At 41.7% G+C, this 19,387-nt stretch overlaps 1 protein-coding gene and 1 long non-coding RNA gene across 3 annotated transcripts in view; one reads left to right on the top strand and one right to left on the bottom strand.

Moving 5' to 3' along the window:
• LOC111959170 (ras/Rap GTPase-activating protein SynGAP-like) overlaps positions 1 to 4,329 on the top strand; it is a 105,170-nt gene extending 100,841 nt beyond the window's left edge. For both annotated transcript variants that reach the window (XM_070437374.1, XM_023980648.2), the window contains one exon: positions 634 to 4,329. In XM_070437374.1, the coding sequence (XP_070293475.1) occupies positions 634 to 672 (39 nt within the window). In that variant the 3' untranslated portion in view covers positions 673 to 4,329. The remainder of the gene's footprint in view (positions 1 to 633) is intronic.
• A 12,716-nt stretch (positions 4,330 to 17,045) lies between these two features.
• LOC139023704 (uncharacterized) lies at positions 17,046 to 18,175 on the bottom strand. Its single transcript, XR_011474838.1, has 3 exons — positions 17,952 to 18,175; positions 17,789 to 17,859; positions 17,046 to 17,379 (listed from the first exon to the last, which is right to left on the bottom strand). It is a non-coding gene; the product is annotated as an uncharacterized lncRNA (long non-coding RNA).
• Positions 18,176 to 19,387: the final 1,212 nt, after the last annotated feature.

The following is a 19,387-nucleotide window of genomic DNA, read 5'->3' as shown; positions in this document are numbered from 1 at the left end:
CCCCAACAGAAGAAGAGCAAGGGGGGGGGCGAAATTGCCGAAAAAAGAAAACTTAACCAATCGTTTAACCAGCTTGGTGCCAACATCTGCATTAGCAAATCTTTCTATTATCTATACCGCGAGCCTGACCTATCGGCTGAGCGCGGTATCTGTTTGTCCGTCACAAACACTCCCATTACGGTTGATATACCTACTGCTATAGAAGTTCAAGAACTGGCCGCTAGACAAAGTTTAGGCTCTATCGATGTTAGAAAATGACTCTCAAATGTACATCCATTATATGGTTAGGCTATACATCTCCATTATACATCTTAGTCCTATCCCAATCTCAATTATGAGTGTGTTGAATTGTGTAACGCGGCTGCATAAACCTCTAAGCGCTGCAGCTGAATTTGATCGGGATTATTGATGTCTTTTCGCATGGCCACTTCGTGGATTGAAACTCTAACGGCAGTTCCACCTGCGGACACCGTACTAACAACGGCTATTTTGGCTGTCAATCCTGATTGAAATCTAGACCTAATACATATATATATATACCATCAAATATTACTGAATCAAAACAGTTTGAATTATCATCCCAAAACCAAACCAGCGGAATTGAAATAAAAAAGTAGGTGGAGAGAATCTTAGCCAATCACGCAGCTTCGTGGAGGACAATCTGGAACCTAATTGGCTGAGGCAACATGGGCAGCCCGCATGGCCTGGCCATATATCAAGAGCGCTCTCTCGTGATGCGATTGGCTGACAAAGGGAGAAGTTGGGCCATTGGTTCAATTCTCCTGACCTAAAGGATAGTCCAGAGCCACAGCTGACCATGTAAGGATCTGCTGTGTTATTTACCCTACTTTACTTGGGCCCTCTCTCTCTGATTGGATGGCTGGACAATCTGTATTTGACGCTTGTGATTAGATATCTGATTTTCTTTTCAAGACATGCCAATCTCGGGAAATGGTTTTGTTGGCTCATCAAGCATGTGAAGAACAGCTATGCAGATTGACATGATATAAACCTTTTGGGATTGAGCAGTAAGTGAAATGAAAGAGGGAGAGCTGCTGTGTTTAAGATGCATTTCAAAGGTGCTGTAATTTTTCTTTCCTAACATTTTTCTAAGATCTCACAATTTGTTTCTTTCATTTTTCCTTCCTACCATTTTCTACAGTCCACCCACTATCTACCCATTCCTCTTTCTATCTATTCTTAACCACCCACCTCAGTTTATGTTCACTTTTAGACTATTTATGCTCCTGTTCATATCTGCCATGGTTTTGGTTTTGTTCTTTCTTCTTTATCTCTATTAGTTTTACATTTAAAGGAAACTAATTATGCACAGCCTATTACAAGTGAAACTGCTACAAAACAAAATATTGCTTCAATTAAAACTTTGAAAAATGTAGACAATGCTATGATTTATATTTATATAATAATGCATTATTCTTACCATAGTACTACAAAAACTATTAATTGGAAATCTTCCTGAGCAAATGTTTATTTCTTGATAATGACAAGACTCTAGTATCTAATGACAGTCCAGAAATGATCCATTTTATATCAACTGATTTTTCTTAAGACAATCTTATGGAACATTACCCTTTTGTGGAGAAAGATTGCCCTGGGACTGTGACGGATAAAAACACAAACTGTTGTTTTACCTGCTCCCCTCACAATGATTTGCACGTTGCTGTGACCTGCACCCCTCCACTTCTCTCTTGTAATCCCTGGAAGAGACATGTGAGGATGGATGTTGATTTTCTACTTGACAATCGCTGGGGAGCTCTCCATTTTACAGACGATCTAAAACTCCTTAGAAGAGGACATCCTTACCATCACGTTTTTGTTTTCCTATTTCTGTCTCTGATGTAAGCTTAGTGGAGCAGATGCGAGTTTATCATGTTTTTCCAGTGTGGTGAGACCGAATTCTGGAGCCAAYTTTCTGTATAACTTCCATTTGATTTCTTTGTATGGACTCCACTGACACAGAAGCTAAATAAAACCCTGTGCCCTCCTTCACCTCTGACCACTGAAAAATGACACATCAAAAGAGCGAGAGATTAGAGGTTAATACCTTTTAAGTGATTGAATGTGTGTGTACATACAGTGTGTGTACAGTTGTTGTGTATATACTGGATATGTGTGTGTATATATAGTATGTCTATGTGTATATACAGTTTGTTTGTATATGCAGGGTGTACAATTCTTTCCTCAATCCTCTAATCTCTCTCTCTCTTAAATGACGTATTTGACCCCTCAAAGAATAAATGTTGGGGAGTGGAGAGGTTCACACTGGCAATTTAAAGGACAGCTGTCTGGGAAGCACTTTCTGTGCAGACACTGACCAATCTGACACCTCTGAACACCTACAAACCTAATTATGCCTCTCAAAACAATCTCTGGCTTGCACTCATTTTCTCATCAACTGAGGCATTTTTAAAAATTATATTTGGGTGACCAAGCAATGTTTGTACATATACAGTATATAGAATAACTAAGATAATATTTACAGTGACCTCCATCTCCTTTTTTTTGAATTCCTGTAACTATTATGATTCTTCCTTGTTATTTGATTTAAGTTTTACAATTTCTCTACATTAAATGTTTGCAATGGTTGTCATTCAGATGTATATAATTATCCAGACAACCCTTATCTAATCTTTCCAATTTAGTTCCCCGAACTCTGCCTCTCATAGACCCCTCTGTCAGGCTGAACATTTGGTTCAGATCACACTGTTACTTGTGAAGCAACTCTTCCATGCAAGTAACACCATGTTATTAGCCATTTCTTCAAGTTCTATTAAGTGTGCCTCCAACTCGCCAACCCTCCCTCACCCTTGAACTTTCAACCCTACTGGTCACTCATAGTCATACCCCTTGACAAGCCATAGTCCCCCAACCCCTCTATTTTTGTTTTAAAAAGGACAGACATTCGGGGATTTGTGTATATTAATGGAAGAGTGATATTGAAGAGTGTATTGCCATTGTAAATGGATTTGTTATGAATGTGGATATTCTGATTATTTAACTATTATTGTAATAATGATTATGATTATTGCCACTTTGATTTTGTTGATTCATTCCTTTGATGCGGTCAATAACAATTCCTTCATTTCATTTTTGAATAAGCCGGAATTTATATTTTTCGGGTGGGTGAATCTTGGAGATAGGAATACTTAAATAAATGAATAATAAACAAATAATTAACTTCTTAAATTAAGATGTGATATGTATTTTTTGTATCATTCCTACAGAACAGTCACCACAGTGAAAAATATCTTGAAACTCTTACTAGGCCTGTTGGCCATTTAATGGTTTATAAAGCCTATTCTGGGGTCCAAATCATGAGATATACTGTAGGTTACAGAAACATCATTAGATTATCACTGGACACCAAAGACACAGTATGCCAGTCAGATCATAGTAGTCGACGTTACCATAACCAATCATGTTTGCAAATATTATTTGCTGAGGCTGTTGGTGCATTTCATGTGAGATAAAAGTGAAGACTAGTCTTTTTAGTAAGTATTCACGCCCCTTGACTTTTTCCACATTTTGTTGTGTTGCAGCCTGAATATAACATGGATTAATTTGAGATGTGTCACTGGCCAACAAACAATACCCCAGAATGTCAAAGTGGAATTATGTTTTTAGAAATGTATTCAACACCTTTGTTGTGAAAAGCCTAAATTATTTCAGGATTAAAAATGTGCTTAAAACGTCACATAATAAGTTGCAATAATAGTGTTTAACATTCTTTTTTAATGACTACCTCATCTCTGTACCCCACACATACAAATGATTGTACGGTCTCTCAATCTCTGCAGTGAATTTCAAACAGAGATTCAATCAGAAGGACCAGGGAGATTCACCATGAGGCCAATAGTGTCTTTAAAACAGTTACATAGTTTAACTGTGATATAAGAAAACTGAGGATGGATCAACAAATTCACCTTTCAGCAAGACAATAACCTAAAACAAAAGGCCAAATATACACTGGAATTGCTTACCAAGATGACATTGAATGTTCCCGAGTGGCCTAGTTACAATTTTGACTTAGATCGGCTTGAAAATCAATGGCAAGACTTGAAAATGGCTGTTTAGCAATGATCAACAACCAACTTGACAGAGCTTGAAGAATTTTAAAAATAATAATGTGCAAATATTCTACAATCCAGGTGTGCAAAGCTCTTAGAGACTTACCCAGAAAGACTCACAGCTGTAATCGCTGCCAAAGGTGATTCTAACATGTATTTAGTCAGGGGCGTGAATACACATGTAAATATGATATTTCTGTATTTCATTTTCAATAAATGTGCAACAATTTTTTTAAACATGTTTTCACTTTGTCATTATGAGTTATTGTGTGTAGATGGGTGAGAGAAAAAATATTTAATCCATTTTGAATTTAGATTGTAACACAACAAAATGTGGAATAAGTCATTGGGTATGAATATTTTTGGAAGGCACCATATGTAGCCTGATACATCATCCGGTGATAGCTTGATAGCTAGTCACCGTCTGACATAATACAATAAAATGTTTGGAAAGGTCTTCTCAGGACCTCTGCAAGCCAGAATGTTGAGTAATATTACATTTGAACTTACTCTACCAGTTGTCTTGGTGGTTGGTCATTATGCTGAAAATTTTAGACAAAATATCTCCTTTTCTGAACCACCCCCTGGATTTTAGCATATGCTCGCATCATAAGCCATGACAAAATGTGTAGAATTGCAGGACCCCCGAAAACCAGAAAAATAGCAAACATTTTCAAGGAACAGAAATAGAACTTGGAACAAAAGTAATCCATACTGTTCCAGGAACAGAACTGTTATTTTAAAAGCACAGAACCAGAACCAGTTAATAACCTTCTTTTAAGTTGCAGGCATTTTTACTAGTCCCACAAGAAAATGCAACAAAGCGCCTATGCAAAACCCTCACTCTGTCACTCAGAAACTTATTCCAGTGTCTGCCTGCAAGCTGAAATCTTTGTAAGTGTGTGCGCGCATTTAGGGTACCTGCCCATCCCCCCTCCAAAGCATAGGCTACTGTACTGACATTAGAATCGTGATTCAGAAGATAGGGAGAGAGATTTTTAATTAGCTTGAGAAGAATCGATTAACTTTTTAAATGCTAGTTAAGGATGCAATAGGCCTAGTTATAATGTTTCACAAAGGATTTATTAACTACAAAAAGCTAAGATGTGTTTTTAATTCTGGTGCCACTCTACACACACAAGCTTGTTAGATAGCTAGCTCAAGGACATTCAAAGTTCTTCCATAGAAGCCTGTCCTCTTAGGTATAATTCAGTGGACCTAATTCAGATAATGCATGTCATAACAAGATGCCCAGCACTTCAAGCCTCCTCCACAACCCTCTCTCGCTCTTTTCCTTCCCCACCAACAAAATATCAGTCGCATCTTGCACCATAGGCTACACTTGTCTGTCCATCACATATGTAAACAACTACTTTGCCTGCTCTATCAGCATTGATTGGTAAAGTAATTTAATGAGCTAAATGTAAAAAACTGTTGATATCACAGGTTAAAAAAGGAACAGTAAGGAACGATATAAACCGGTACTTTTTGGGGGTTCAAACTAGTTCAGAACCATATTTTGCTGGGTGGAACAGTGGAACGAAACGAAAAAAATGTGGTTCTGTTCAGAACGAAACGTTTGGAAAATAATTTTGGTTCCAACCCCTGGTTATGGAGCCCCCTGAAGGTAGGTGCCCAAAACCCCAGATGTGGTGATCCGGCCCTCAAGTACAGTTGAAGTCGGAAGTTTTTATACACCAAATACATTAAGACTAAGTTTTTCACAATTCCTGACATTTAATCCTAGTAAAAATTCCCTCTTAGGTCAGTTAGGATCACCACTTTATTTTAAGAATGTGAAATGCCAGAATAATTGTAGAGAGAATATATCTATTTCAGCTTTAATTTATTTCATCACATTCCCAGTGGGTCAGAAGTTTACATACACTCAATTAGTATTTGGTAGCATTGCCTTTAAATTGTTTAACTTGGGTCAAATGTTTCGGGGAGCCTTCCACAATAAGTTGGGTGAATTTTGGCCCATTCCTCCTGACAGAGCTGGTGTAACTGAGTCAGGTTTGTAGGCCTCCTTGCTCACACACACTTTTTCAGTTCTCCCCACAAATTTTCTATGGGATTGAGGTCAGGGCTTTCTGACGGCCACTCCAATACCTTGACCTTGTTGTCCTTAAGCCATTTTGCCACAACTTTGGAAGTATGCTTGGGGTCATTGTCCATTTGGAAGACCCATTTGCGACCAAGCTTTAACTTCCTGACTGATGTAATGAGATATTGCTTCAATATATCCACATAATTTTCCATCCTTGTGATGCCATCTATTTTGTGAAGTGCACCAGTCCCTCCTGCAGCAAAGCACCCCCACAACATGATGCTGCCACCCCCATGCTTCACGGTTGGGATGGTGTTCTTCGGCTTGCAAGCATCCCCCTTTTTCCTCCAAACATAACGATGGTCATTATGGCCAAACAGTTCTATTTTTGTTTCATCAGACCAGAGGACATTTCTCCCAAAAGTACGATCTTTGTCCCCATGTGCAGTTGCAAACCGTAGTCTGGCTTTTTTTATGGCGGTTTTGGAGCAGTGGCTTCTTCCTTGCTGAGCAGCCTTTCAGGTTATGTCGATATAGGACTTGTTTTACTGTGGATATAGATACTTTTATACCTGTTTCCTCCAGTATCTTCACAAGGTCCTTTGCTGTTGTTCTGGGATTTATTTGCACTTTTCACACCAAAGTACGTTCATCTCTAGGAGACAGAACGCGTCTCCTTCCTGAGCGGTATGACAGCTGCGTGGTCCCATGGTGTTTATACTTGCGTACTATTGTTTATACAGATGAATGTTCTCACCTTCAGGCATTTGGAAATTGCTCCCAAGGATGAACCAGACTTGTGGAGGTCTACAATGTTTTTTCTGAGGTCTTAGCTGATTTCTTTAGATTTTCCCATGATGTCAAGCAAAGAGGCACTGAGTTTGAAAGTAGGCCTTGAAATACATCCACAGGTACATCTCCAATTGACTCAATTTATATAAATTAGCCGATCAGAAGCTTCAAAAGCCATGACATAATTTTCTTGAATTTTCCAAGCTGTTTAAAGGCACAGTCAACTTCTGACCAACTGGAATTGTGATACAGTGAATTATAAGTTAAATAATCTGTCTGTTAACAATTGTTGGAAAAGTTACTTGTGTCATGCACAAAGTAGATGTCCTAACCGACTTGCCAAAACTATAATTTGTTAACAAGACATTTGTGGTTGAAAAACACGTTTTAATGACTCCAACCTAAGTGCATGTAAACTTCCGACTTCAACTGTATATGCATGCATTGTGTGCATGTATTTACATTGTGTTCTCAAACAAACCCTGAGAGCGACACTCAGACCCGTGTTTGGAAGTCGATTTACTTTCCTGTAGATATTGGCTGTGTCAGAATTCTGTCTTGCCTACTACTTACTAAAAATGCATACTGTGTACTAATCGTAGTACATACTATTTAGAACATACTGTTTAGTAAAATCAAATGCAGTAAGCAACAAATTTCAACATAGTAGGCGCATCCATATTGAGAATGCTCATCTAGTGCGCAAATTTATTAATTTATTTTTTATTTCACCTTCATTCAACCGGGTAAGCTAGTTGAGAACAAGTTCTCATTTACAACTGCGACCTGGCCAAGAAAGCAAAGCAGTGTAACACAGAGTTACACATGGAATAAACAATAAACAAGTTAATAACACAATAAACAAGTCAATGACACAGTAGAAAAAAAAGAAAGTCTATATACAGTGTGTGCAAAACGCATGAGGAGGTAGGCAATAAATAGGCCATAGGAGCGAATAATTACAATTTAGCAGATTAACACTGGAGTGATAAATGAGCAGATGATGATGTGCAAGTAGAGATACTGGTGTGCAAAAGAGCAGAAAAGTAAATAAAAACAGTATGGGGATGAGGTAGGTAGATTGGGTGGGCTATTTACAGATGGTCTATGTACAGCGGCAGCGATCGGTGAGCTGCTCAGATAGCTGATGTTTAAAGTTGGTGAGGGAAATAAAAGTCTCCAACTTCAGCGATTTTTTCAATTCATTCCAGTTACTGGCAGCAGAGAACTAGAAGGAAAGGCGGCCAAATGAGGTGTTGGCTTTGGGGATGATTAGTGAGATATACCTGCTGGAACGTGTGCTACGGGTGGGTGTTGTTATCATGACCAGTGAGCTGAGATAAGGCAGAGCTTTACCTAGCATAGACTTATAGATGACCTGGAGCCAGTGGGTCTGGCGACGAATATGTAGCGAGGGCCAGCCGACTAGAGCATACGGGTCGCAGTGGTGGGTGGTATAAGGTGATTTGGTAACAAAACGGATGTCACTGTGATAGACTGCATCCAGTTTGCTGACTAGAGTATTGGAAGCTACTTTGTAAATTACATCGCCGAAGTCGAGGATCGGTAGGATAGTCAGTTTTACTAGGGTAAGTTTGGCGGCGTGAGTGAAGGAGGCTTTGTTGCGAAATAGGAAGCCGATTCTAGATTTGATTTTGGATTGGAGATGTTTAATATGAGTCTGGAAGGAGAGTTTACAGTCTAACCAGACACCTAGGTATTTATAGTTGTCCACATATTCTAGATCGGAACCGTCCAGGGTGGTGATGCTATTCGGGCGGGCGGGTGCGGGCAGCGAACGGTTGAAAAGCATGCATTTGGTTTTACTAGCGTTTAAGAGCAGTTGGAGGCCACGGAAGGAGTATTGTATGGCATTGAAGCTCATTTGGAAGTTAGCACAGTGTCCAAGGAAGGGCCAAAAGTATACAGAATGGTGTCGTCTGCGTAGAGGTGGATCAGGGAATCYCCCGCAGCAAGAGCGACATCATTGATATATACAGAGAAAAGAGTCGGCCCGAGAATTGAACCCTGTGGTACCCCCATAGAGACTGCCAGAGGTCCGGACAACAGGCCCTCCGACTTGACAGAGTTGAAAGCCTTGGCCAGGTCGATGAAGACAGCTGCACAGCACTGTCTTTTATCGATGGCGGTTATGATATCGTTTAGTACCTTGAGCATGGCTGAAGTGCACCCGTGATCGGCTCGGAAACCGGATTGCACAGCGGAGAAGGTACGGTGGGATTCTAAATGGTCAGTGATCTGTTTATTAACTTGGCTTTTGAAGACTTTAGATAGGCAGGGCAGGATGGATATAGGTCTGTAACAGTTTGGGTCTAGGGTGTCACCCCCTTTGAAGAGGGGGATGACCGCGGCAGCTTTCCAATCTTTAGGGATCTTGGACGATACGAAAGAGAGGTTGGACCAGGGTGGTAATAGGGGTTGCAACAATGGTGGCGGATATTTTTAGAAAGAGAGGGTCCAGATTGTCTAGCCCAGCTGATTTGTACGGGTCCAGGTTTTGCAGCTCTTTCAGAACATCTGCTATCTGAATTTGGGTGAAGGAGAAGCTGGGGAGGCTTGGGCGAGTAGCTGCGGGGATGGCGGAGCTGTTGGCCGGGGTTGGAGTAGCATGGCCAGCCYTTGAGAAATGATTATTGACATTTTCGATTATCATGGATTTATCGGTGGTGACCGTGTTACCTAGCCTCAGTGCAGTGGGCAGCTGGGAGGAGGTGATCTTGTTCTCCATGGACTTTAGTGTCCCAAAGCTTTTTGGAGTTAGATCTACAGGATGCAAATTTCTGCTTGAAAAAGCTAGCCTTTGCTTTCCTGACTGACTGGGTGTATTGGTTCCTGACTTCCCTGAACAGTTGCATATCGCGGGGACTTTTCGATGCTAGTGCAGTCCGCCACAGGATGTTTTTGTGCTGGTCAAGGGCAGTCAGGTCTGGAGTGAACCATGGGCTATATCTGTTCTTAGTTCTGCATTTTTTGAACGGGGCATGCTTATCTAAGGAAATTACTTTTAAAGAATGACCAGGCATCCTCGACTGACGGGATGAGGTCAATATCCTTCCAGGATACCCGAGCCAGGTTGATTAGAAAGGCCTGCTCGCAGAAGTGTTTTAGGGAGCYTTTGACAGTGATGAGGGGTGGTCGTTTGACCGCGGACCCATAGCGGATACAGGCAGTGAGGCAGTGATCGCTGAGATCCTGATTGAAAACAGCAGAGGTGTATTTGGAGGGCAAGTTGGTCAGGATAATGTCTATGAGGGTGCCCATGTTTACGGATTTAGGGTTGTACCTGGTGGGTTCCTTGATGATTTGTGTGAGATTGAGGGCATCTAGCTTAGATTGTAGGACTGCCGGGGTGTTAAGCATATCCCAGTTTAGGTCACCTAACAGAACGAACTCTGAAGCTAGATGGGCGGTGATCAATTCACATATGGTGTCCAGGGCACAGCTGGGAGCGGAGGGTGGTCGATAGCAGATGGCAACAGTGAGAGACTTATTTCTGAAGAGATTCATTTTTTAAATTAGAAGTTCGAACTGTTTGCAGGCTATGTCTGCAGTAGATTGCAAGTCCTCCCCCTTTGGCAGTTCTATCTTGACGGAAAATGTTTTAGTTGGGTTTGGAAATCTCAGAATTTTTGGTGGCCTTCCTAAGCCAGGGACATCAGGGTTGGCGGAGTAAAACAATCTTAGGGAGGAGGCTTCTGATGTTAACATGCATGAAACCAAGGCTTTTTCGATCACAGAAGTCAACAAATGAGGGTGCCTGGGGACACGCAGGGCCTGGGTTTACCTCCACATCACCCGAGGAACAGAGGAGGATTAGGATGAGGGTACGGCTAAAGGCTATCAAAACTGGTCGCCTAGAYCGTTGGGGACAAAGAATAAAAGGAGCAGATTTCTGGGCGTGGTAGAATAGATTCAGGGCATAATGTGCAGACAGGGGTATGGTGGGGTGCGGGTACAGCGGAGGTAAGCCCAGGCACTGAGTGATGATAAGAGAGTTTGTATCTCTGGACATGCTGGTCTCAATGGGTGAGGTCACCGCATGTGTGGGAGGTGGGACAAAGGAGGCATCAGAGGTATGATGAGTGGAACTAGGGGCTCCATTGTAAACTAAAAGAATGATAACTAACCTAAAGAACAGTATACAAGGCATATTGACAATTGAGAGAGACATACAGCGAGGCATAAAGTAATCACAGGTGTTGATTGGGAGAGCTAGCTAAGACAACAACGGGTAAGACAACCACAGCTAATCAGCTGAAACAACAACAGGTAAAATGGCGATGACTGGGCAGAGAGGGTCGGTTAACTACACACAGAGACTGAGTTCGCGGCTGGGGCCGACAGATAAACAAAAATAAACAGAATGGAGTACCGTGATTAATGGACAGTCCAGCAGGCATCAGCTATGTAGCCAAGTGATCATAGGGTCCAGGGGGCAGCAATAGATGTAACAGGGAAGTAGCGACTACTCCGCGGGCAACACAGCGTTTAAAGTTAGTAGCCCGGGGCTATTAGAAGCGTCTGCTCCGACGTCCAACGGAGGCCGGTTGAAGGCACAGCGGATGGAGTATTCGTCGGCAGCCCAGTCGTGGTGGTGCGGCGGGGCGCCTTGTCGACAAAGGATCCAAGCCAGATGGCGAAAGAGGTATTGTAGTTGTAGTAATTTAGTTTGCTAGCCTGGAGATGCGCCTGGCTCACGGCTATCTGGTGCTAGCTTCGGGGCAGGGGCATTAGCCACCATAGCCACTCGGTAGCAGCGGTGATCCGGTGCCAAGGTCCAGAGCTTACGGCAAGGATCCGGTGGAGTAGTTGGTTCTAGCCTGTTTGGGTGGAGTCCGGGTGAACAACTGAGTAGGCTGGGAGGTGGGCCTCAGGGATAGCTTCGGTACTGGGTAACACGGTGGGTGCTAGCTAGCTGTGAAGATCAGGAGTAATGGTCCAGGGATTACGGCAGGAATCCGGCGTTGTAGTGGAGAGACAGTCCGGTACTGGTAGGCTGGCGAGTATTATCCAGGCAAATTTTTTTTTAAAGGGCTGGTATCTGTGCAGAAGGTAATGGCTGCTAGCAGTGGCTAACAATGACTAAATAGCGTGTAGCTAATTAGCTGGTTAGATTCTGATGGCTAGGTGGTTCTTGCTATAAGGTCTAAAAATTAAAAATAATAGCGGTTCCGTATCACATTGGGTGAGGCAGGTTACCGGAAGGTATAATTGAATTAAAATGGAAATGAGATTGTGTATATATTTCAATTTTATTTTCAAAGAGACAAAAAATACAAAAGTACACGAGAGGACAAACAAAACACGTCTGCACTACTTCAAATGTATTTATATAGCCCTTCTTACATCAGCTGATATCTCAAAGTGCTGTACAGAAACCCAGCCTAAAACCCCAAACAGCAAGCAATGCAGGTGTAGAAGCACGGTGGCTAGGAAAAACTCCCTAGAAAGGCCAAAACCTAGGAAGAAACCTAGAGAGGAACCAGGCTATGAGGGGTGGCCAGTCCTCTTCTGGCTGTGCCGGGTGGAGATTATAACAGAACATGGCCAAGATGTTCAAATGTTCATAAATGACCAGCATGGTCAAATAATAATAATCACAGTAGTTGTCGAGGGTGCAGCAAGTCAGCACCTCAGGAGTAAATGTCAGTTGGCTTTTCATAGCCGATCATTAAGAGTATCTCTACCGCTCCTGAGGTCTCTAGAGAGTTGAAAACAGCAGCTCTGGGACAGGTAGCACATCCGGTGAACAGGTCAGGGTTCCATAGCCGCAGGCAGAACAGTTGAAACTGGAGCAGGAGCACGGCCAGGTGGACTGGGGACAGCAAGGAGTCATCATCCCAGGTCCTGAAACTAATGCAGTATAAATACTGGAGGCTGAGACAGGAGGGGTCAGGAGACACTGTGGCCCCATCTGATGATACCCCCGGACAGGGCCAAACAGGAAGGATATAACCCCACCCACTTCGCCAAAGCACAGCCCCCACACCACTAGAGGGATATCTTCAACCACCAACTTACCATCCTGAGACAAGGCCGAGTATAGCCCACAAAGATCTCCGCCACGGCACAACCCAAGGGGTTGCGCCAACCCAGACAGGAAGACCACGTCAGCAACTCAACCCACTCAAGTGATGCACCCCTCCTAGGGACGGCATGGAAGAGCACCAGTAAGCCAGTGACTCAGCCCCTGTAATAGGGTTAGAGGCAGAGAATCCCAGTGGAGAGAGGGGAACCGGCCAGGCAGAGACAGCAAGGGCGGTTTGTTGCTCCAGAGCCTTTCCGTTCACCTTCACACTCTTGGGCCAGACTACACTCAATCATATGACCCACTGAAGAGATGAGTCTTCAGTAAAGACTTAAAGTTTGAGACTGAGTCTGCGTCTCTCACATGGGTAGGCAGACCATTCCATAAAAATTGAGCTCTATAGGAGAAAGCCCTGCCTCCAGCTGTTTGCTTAGAAATTCTAGGGACAATTAGGAGGCCTGCGTCTTGTGACCGTAGCGTACGTGTAGGTATGTATGGCAGGACCAAATCGGAAAGATAGGTAGGAGCAAGCCCATGTAATGCTTTGTTGGTTAGCAGTAACACCTTGAAATCAGCCCTTGCCTTAACAGGAAGCCAGTGTAGGGAGGCTAGCACTGGAGTAATATGATCAAATTTTGGGGTTCTAGTCAGGATTCTAGCAGCCGTATTTAGCACTAACTGAAGTTTATTTAGTGCTTTATCCGGGTAGKCGGAAAGTAGAGCATTGCAGTAGTCTAACCTAGAAGTAACAAAAGCATGGATACATTTTTGGACAGAAAGTTTCTGATTTTTGCAATGTTACATAGATGGAAAAAAGCTGTCCTTGAAACAGTCTTGATATGTTCGTCAAAAGAGAGATCAGGGTCCAGAGTAACGCCGAGGTCCTTCACAGTTTTATTTTTCGACGACTTTACAACCATCAAGATTAATTTTTAGATTCAACAGAAGATCTCTTTGTTTCTTGGGACCTAGAACTGCACAATTGCGTTCCGCCATTCGTTAATTTTGGTACAGCGGATCATCAAAGGCCTATCTGATTATCAGCTGTTATCAAACACACTTGGGTCTCGAAAGACGATTCTCTTCCTCAATAGTGTGCAGAAAATTCAACTAGAGGAAAAGCCAAAATGAATATGACAGCGTTTCCCCAACTCTGTCCTCGGGACCCCAAGGGGTGCACGTTTTGGTTTTTGCCCTGACACTACACAGTTGATTCAAACAATCAAAGCTTGATGATTAGTTGATTATTTGAGTCAGCTGTGTAGTGCCAGGGCAAAAAAAAAAATCGGGGCCACGAGGACCAAGTTTGGACAACCCCGGAGTATGACATCCTGGCATTTAAAGTATACAAAACAAATGATCACATAGGCCTACTACAAAACCTTCTATTTCCCATACCCAAAATGCCTACTATTTAGCAAGAATGGGTATTCGGACATGACCAATGTCTCAGATTTTCAATGGCATAAGGAAGTACTCAGCAGACACTAGGGCTGCGTCCATATGACAAAATGATGTGTAATGTTCAATTAAAACGAAAAAGGTGCTGTTCTGAGCGACCAGTTGAAAAAAGGGGTTGGGGAACGCTGTCAGCATGGCCACTGCTATTTAAATACGTCACTCATTGTTCAAGCCACACCCTGCCACACCCACCAAATGGAGCAAATAAAATAAAATCAACATTTATTAGGCAAGTACATAGCTTTGTATATATACTATACAGTGCCTTCAGAAACTTTACAATTGTCTCATTCATCCCCCCTCCTCTCTCCTGTAACTATTCCCCAGGTTGTTGCTGTAAATGAGAATGTGTTCTCAGTCAACTTACCTGGCAAAATAATGGTAAAATAAAAATTGTTTAAAAAATATGCATACCCTATGACTTATTCCACATTTTGTTTTGTTACAGCCTGAATTGAAATTGGATTAAATCTTTTTTTTTTCTCACCCATAAACACAAAACCCAAAATGACAAAGTGAAAACATGTTTTCAGAAATGTTTGCACATTTATTGAAAATAAAATACAGAAATATCTAATTTACATAAGTATTCACATTTTGAGTTGAGTTTATTTTGAGTTTATTTTTACAGGGACAGTGCACATTAATCAACGTTTCAGTAAAAGTGCCGGTTTTAGCCAGCCGGCTAATTTTCAACCGCAGTCCCTGGGCAGGTTATTGCCATTTCTGAGCCAATACATGTTAAAATCACCTCTGGCAGCAATTACAGCTGTGAGTCTTTCTGGGTAAGTCTAAGAGCTTTGCACACTTGGATTGTAGAATATTTGCACATTATTATTTAAAAAATTCTTCAAGTTGGTTGTTGATCATTGCTAAACAGCCATTTACAAATCTTGCCATGGATTTTCAAGCTGATTTAAGTTAAAATTGTAACTAGGCCACTCAGGAACATTCAATGTCATCTTGGTAAGCAGCTCCAGTGTATATTTGGCCTTGTGTTTTAGGTTATTGTCCTGCTGAAAGGTGAATTTGTCTCCCAGTGTCTGTTGGAAAGCAGACTGAACAATGTTTTCCTCTAGGATTTTGCTTGTGCTTAATTCTAATCCGTTTCTTTTTATCCTAAAAAAACTCCCTAGTCCTTTCCCATGACAAGCATACCCATAACATGATGCAGCCACCACCATGCTTGAATGTGTTGGATTTGCCCCAAACAAAACACTTTGTATTCAGTATTACTTTAGTGCCTTGTTGCAAACAGAATGCATGTTTCGGAATATTTTTATTCTGTACAAGCTGCCTTATTTTCATTCTGTCAATTAGGTTAGTATTGTAGAGTAACTACAATGTTGATGATCCATCCTCAGTTTTCTCCTATCACAGCCATTCAACTCTGTAACTGTTTAAAAGTCTTTATAGTGACTGGGTGTATTGATACACCATCCGAGATGGAATTAATAACTTCAACTTGCTCACTTGCTTTTTTTTTTACCCATCTATCAATAGGTGCCCTTCTTTGCAAGGTATTGGAATGCAGTTTGATTTTCTCCAGGCATCATGCGACCCATGTCGTCCAAAAAGTTGACTGAAGTTTGCCAAAAACACATGGAAGTACCTTGATGATCATCAAGACTCTTGGAAGAATGTTCTATGGACAGATGATTCAAAAATATAATTGGGTCCCATTATGCCTGGCGAAAACCAAACACTGCATTCCACAGTAAGAACCTTATACCAATGGTCAAGCATGGGGTTGGTAGTGTGATGGTTTGGGGATGCTTTGCTGCTTCAGGACCTGGATGACTTGCATTAATAGAAGGAACCATGAATTCTGGTCTGTATCAGTATATTCTACAGGAGAATGTCAGGCCAGCCGTCTGTGAGCTGAAGCTGAAGCGCAGCTGGGTCATGCAGCAAGACAATGATCCAAAACACACAATCAAGTCTACATGGAAATGGCTAAAAAGCAACAGATTTGAAGTTTAGGAATGTTCTAGTCAAAGTCCAGACCTAATCCCAATTGAGATGTTGTGGCAGGACTTGAAATGAGCAGTTCATACTTGAAAACCCACAAATGTTGCTGAGTTAAAGCAGTTTTGCATGCAAGAGAGGGACAAAATTCCTCCACAGCGATGTGAGAGACTGATTAACAACTACAGGAAGTATTTGGTTGCAGTCTTTGCAGCTAAAGGTGGCACAACCAGTTATTGAGTGTAAGGGGGCAATTACTTTTTCCACACAGGGACATGGGGTGTTGCATAACTTTGTTTATGAAATAAATGAAATATGTATGTCATTGTTGTGTTATTTGTTCACTCAGGTTCACTTTATCAGGTTTTGGTTGAAGATCTGATAACATTCCATATCAAAAATATGCAAAAGTAGAGAAAATTAGAAAGGGGCAAATACTTTTTCACCGCACTGTACATATATAGGATGAGCCATGACTAGAATACAGTATATACATATAAAGTGGGTAAAACAGTATGTAAACATTAGTGACCAGTGTTCAATGATTCTATATACATAAGGCAGCGGTCTCTTAAGGTGCAGGGTAGTGTACCTGGTGGAAGCCGGCTAGTGACAGTGTCTAAGAAGTGAGTGCTATGGGGCGATAGTCATTTAGTTCGGTTACCTTCACTTTCTTGGGTACAGGAACAATGGTGGATATCTTGAAGAAAGTGTGGACAACAGACTGGGATAGGGAACGATTTAATATGTCAGTAAACACTCCAGCCAGCTGGTCTGCACATGCTCTGAGGATTTGGCTTGGGATGACATCTGGGCTGCCAGGGTTGACATCGTTGAATGTCTTACTCATGTTGGCCACAGAGATCGGGAGCACACAGTCCTCGTCGGTGGCTCTGTGTTGTTTTCCTCGAAGCGGACAAGAAAGTGTTTAGCTTGATTGAGGCATCAGTGTCTGCGACGTACCTCAAAGTCTGTTCAAGAACATTGAACGTTTTGGGGAAACATATCATTTAGTACAAACCGTCACGCAACGTAGCAAACATTTAATCAAACTGAACACACTTTAGTAGAGTAGCCTAAATTCTAATTAAGTTTATGCAACAATCTTATGTAAAAGGACTGTTAGGTCTTCTGGAATCTACAACAAGTGTGGAGATGTCCACACTCAGAAGCGTAGAGGCTAAAGTGTACAGTATGCTACACTTATGCCAAAGTTATGCATCTAGTGTTGCAGACCAGTTTAAAACGAATGCATAGCCAACCAGCAAAGTGGCCTAATTTAATTCCTAACACTTAAATCTAAGCGGAGAAACAGATAGCTCATTTAGCTACAAAACAAGAAGCTCCAGCCGATTCAAACTCTCAATGAACAGCACTTACCTTTCTCTGTTGAAATAGATGTGATGATGGCGTTCATGCTGGATCAGGTGATCTTTCGGTGATCGCCTTGTCTAGCAATCAAAAACCAACGAAAAACGTTTACTTGTAGCCTCTTTTTTATCGAAAACATAAACCCAGAATATTCAGTATTCATCCAAATCACCCCTATGGGACGGCAGCTCCTGGTCAGCCCAGCCCAAGCTCTTCTCTGTTCTGGCACTGTAAAGGGTCGATGTGCAGCAGGTGGGACGGAGTCAGGCGCAGGACACAGAGGGTGAGTAATAATGGACTTTTACTCAAGATGACAACAAAATAAATTCCACGCAGGGAAAACAATCCAGCTCACAAAATAGTAGCGACTGCTAAACACAGAACAAACACACACAAAACCATGTGGGAACCAGAGGGTTAAATAGGGAATAAATAATAATGTAATGGAAACCAGGTGTGTACAATAAAGACAAAACAAATCGACAATGAAACGTAGATCGGTGGCGGCTAGAAAACCGGTGACGTCAATGGCTGTGCAAAGTTGCTGGATATTGGCGGGAACACATCGATCCAGAGCATCCAGAACATGCACAATGGGGGACATGTCTAGTGAGTATGCAGGCCATGGAAGAACTGGGCCATTTTCAGGTACCAGGAAGTGTGTACAGATCCTTGCGACATGTGGCTGTGCTTTATCATGCTGAAACATGAGGTGATGGCGGTGGATGAATGGCAACATTGGAGGCAGCTTATGGTAGAGAAATTAACATTAAATTCTCTGACAACAGCTTTGATGGACATTCCTGTTGTCAGCATGCCAATTGCTTCTCCCTCAAAACTTGAGACATCTGTGATGTTGTGTTGTGTGACAAAACTGCACAAAGTGGCCTTTTATTGTCCCCGGCACAAGTTGTACCTGTGTAGTGATTATTCAGTTTAGCAGTTTAGTCAACTTCATGATATGCCACACATGTCAGGTGGATGGATTATCTTAACAAAGGAGAAATGCTCACTAACAGGGATGTAAACAAATTTGTGCACAACATTTGAGAGAAATAAGCTTTTTGTGCATATATTTTATATCAGCTAAAAAGAAGAAGAAAAAAAAAGAGCCTTTTTTGAACAAACACTTAACTCTTTTCCCTCTTACTAACTCTGACTTTTCTGATAGGTACTTTATTGAGGAAAAATGTACCTACTATGACTGTGATATGTGGTTTTCCAACCTAGCTATCTTATTACTACAGTGGGCGTAATCAGGGTCACACAGTGTTTCTCGTTGGTTTTAAACAAATCTACTTTGAAACAAAAGTATACACCTCACACACATGGTTATGGGCTTAAAAAATAAGACAGCTATACTATGTCTGATAAAGAGTTGAAATCTATTCAATTTTGAGTTTGCATCCCAAAATTACACTTTATATACTGTACATCACAGAAGACTGAAATAAAACAAAATTGTTTGACATAGAAACACCAGACTTTCATTTTTTTTTWWATGAAAAAAAATGAAAAAAAATATGAATAACATTCCATCCTTGAGGCCACTAGGTCATTTGACTGCAGGAAAGGGGTACGATGAATGCACTAACTGTAAGTCGCTCT

This window comes from Salvelinus sp. IW2-2015, linkage group LG35, assembly GCF_002910315.2.
Source record: "Salvelinus sp. IW2-2015 linkage group LG35, ASM291031v2, whole genome shotgun sequence".
Lineage (NCBI taxonomy): Eukaryota > Metazoa > Chordata > Actinopteri > Salmoniformes > Salmonidae > Salvelinus > Salvelinus sp. IW2-2015.
This window is presented reverse-complemented; position numbering and strand designations above follow the sequence as displayed.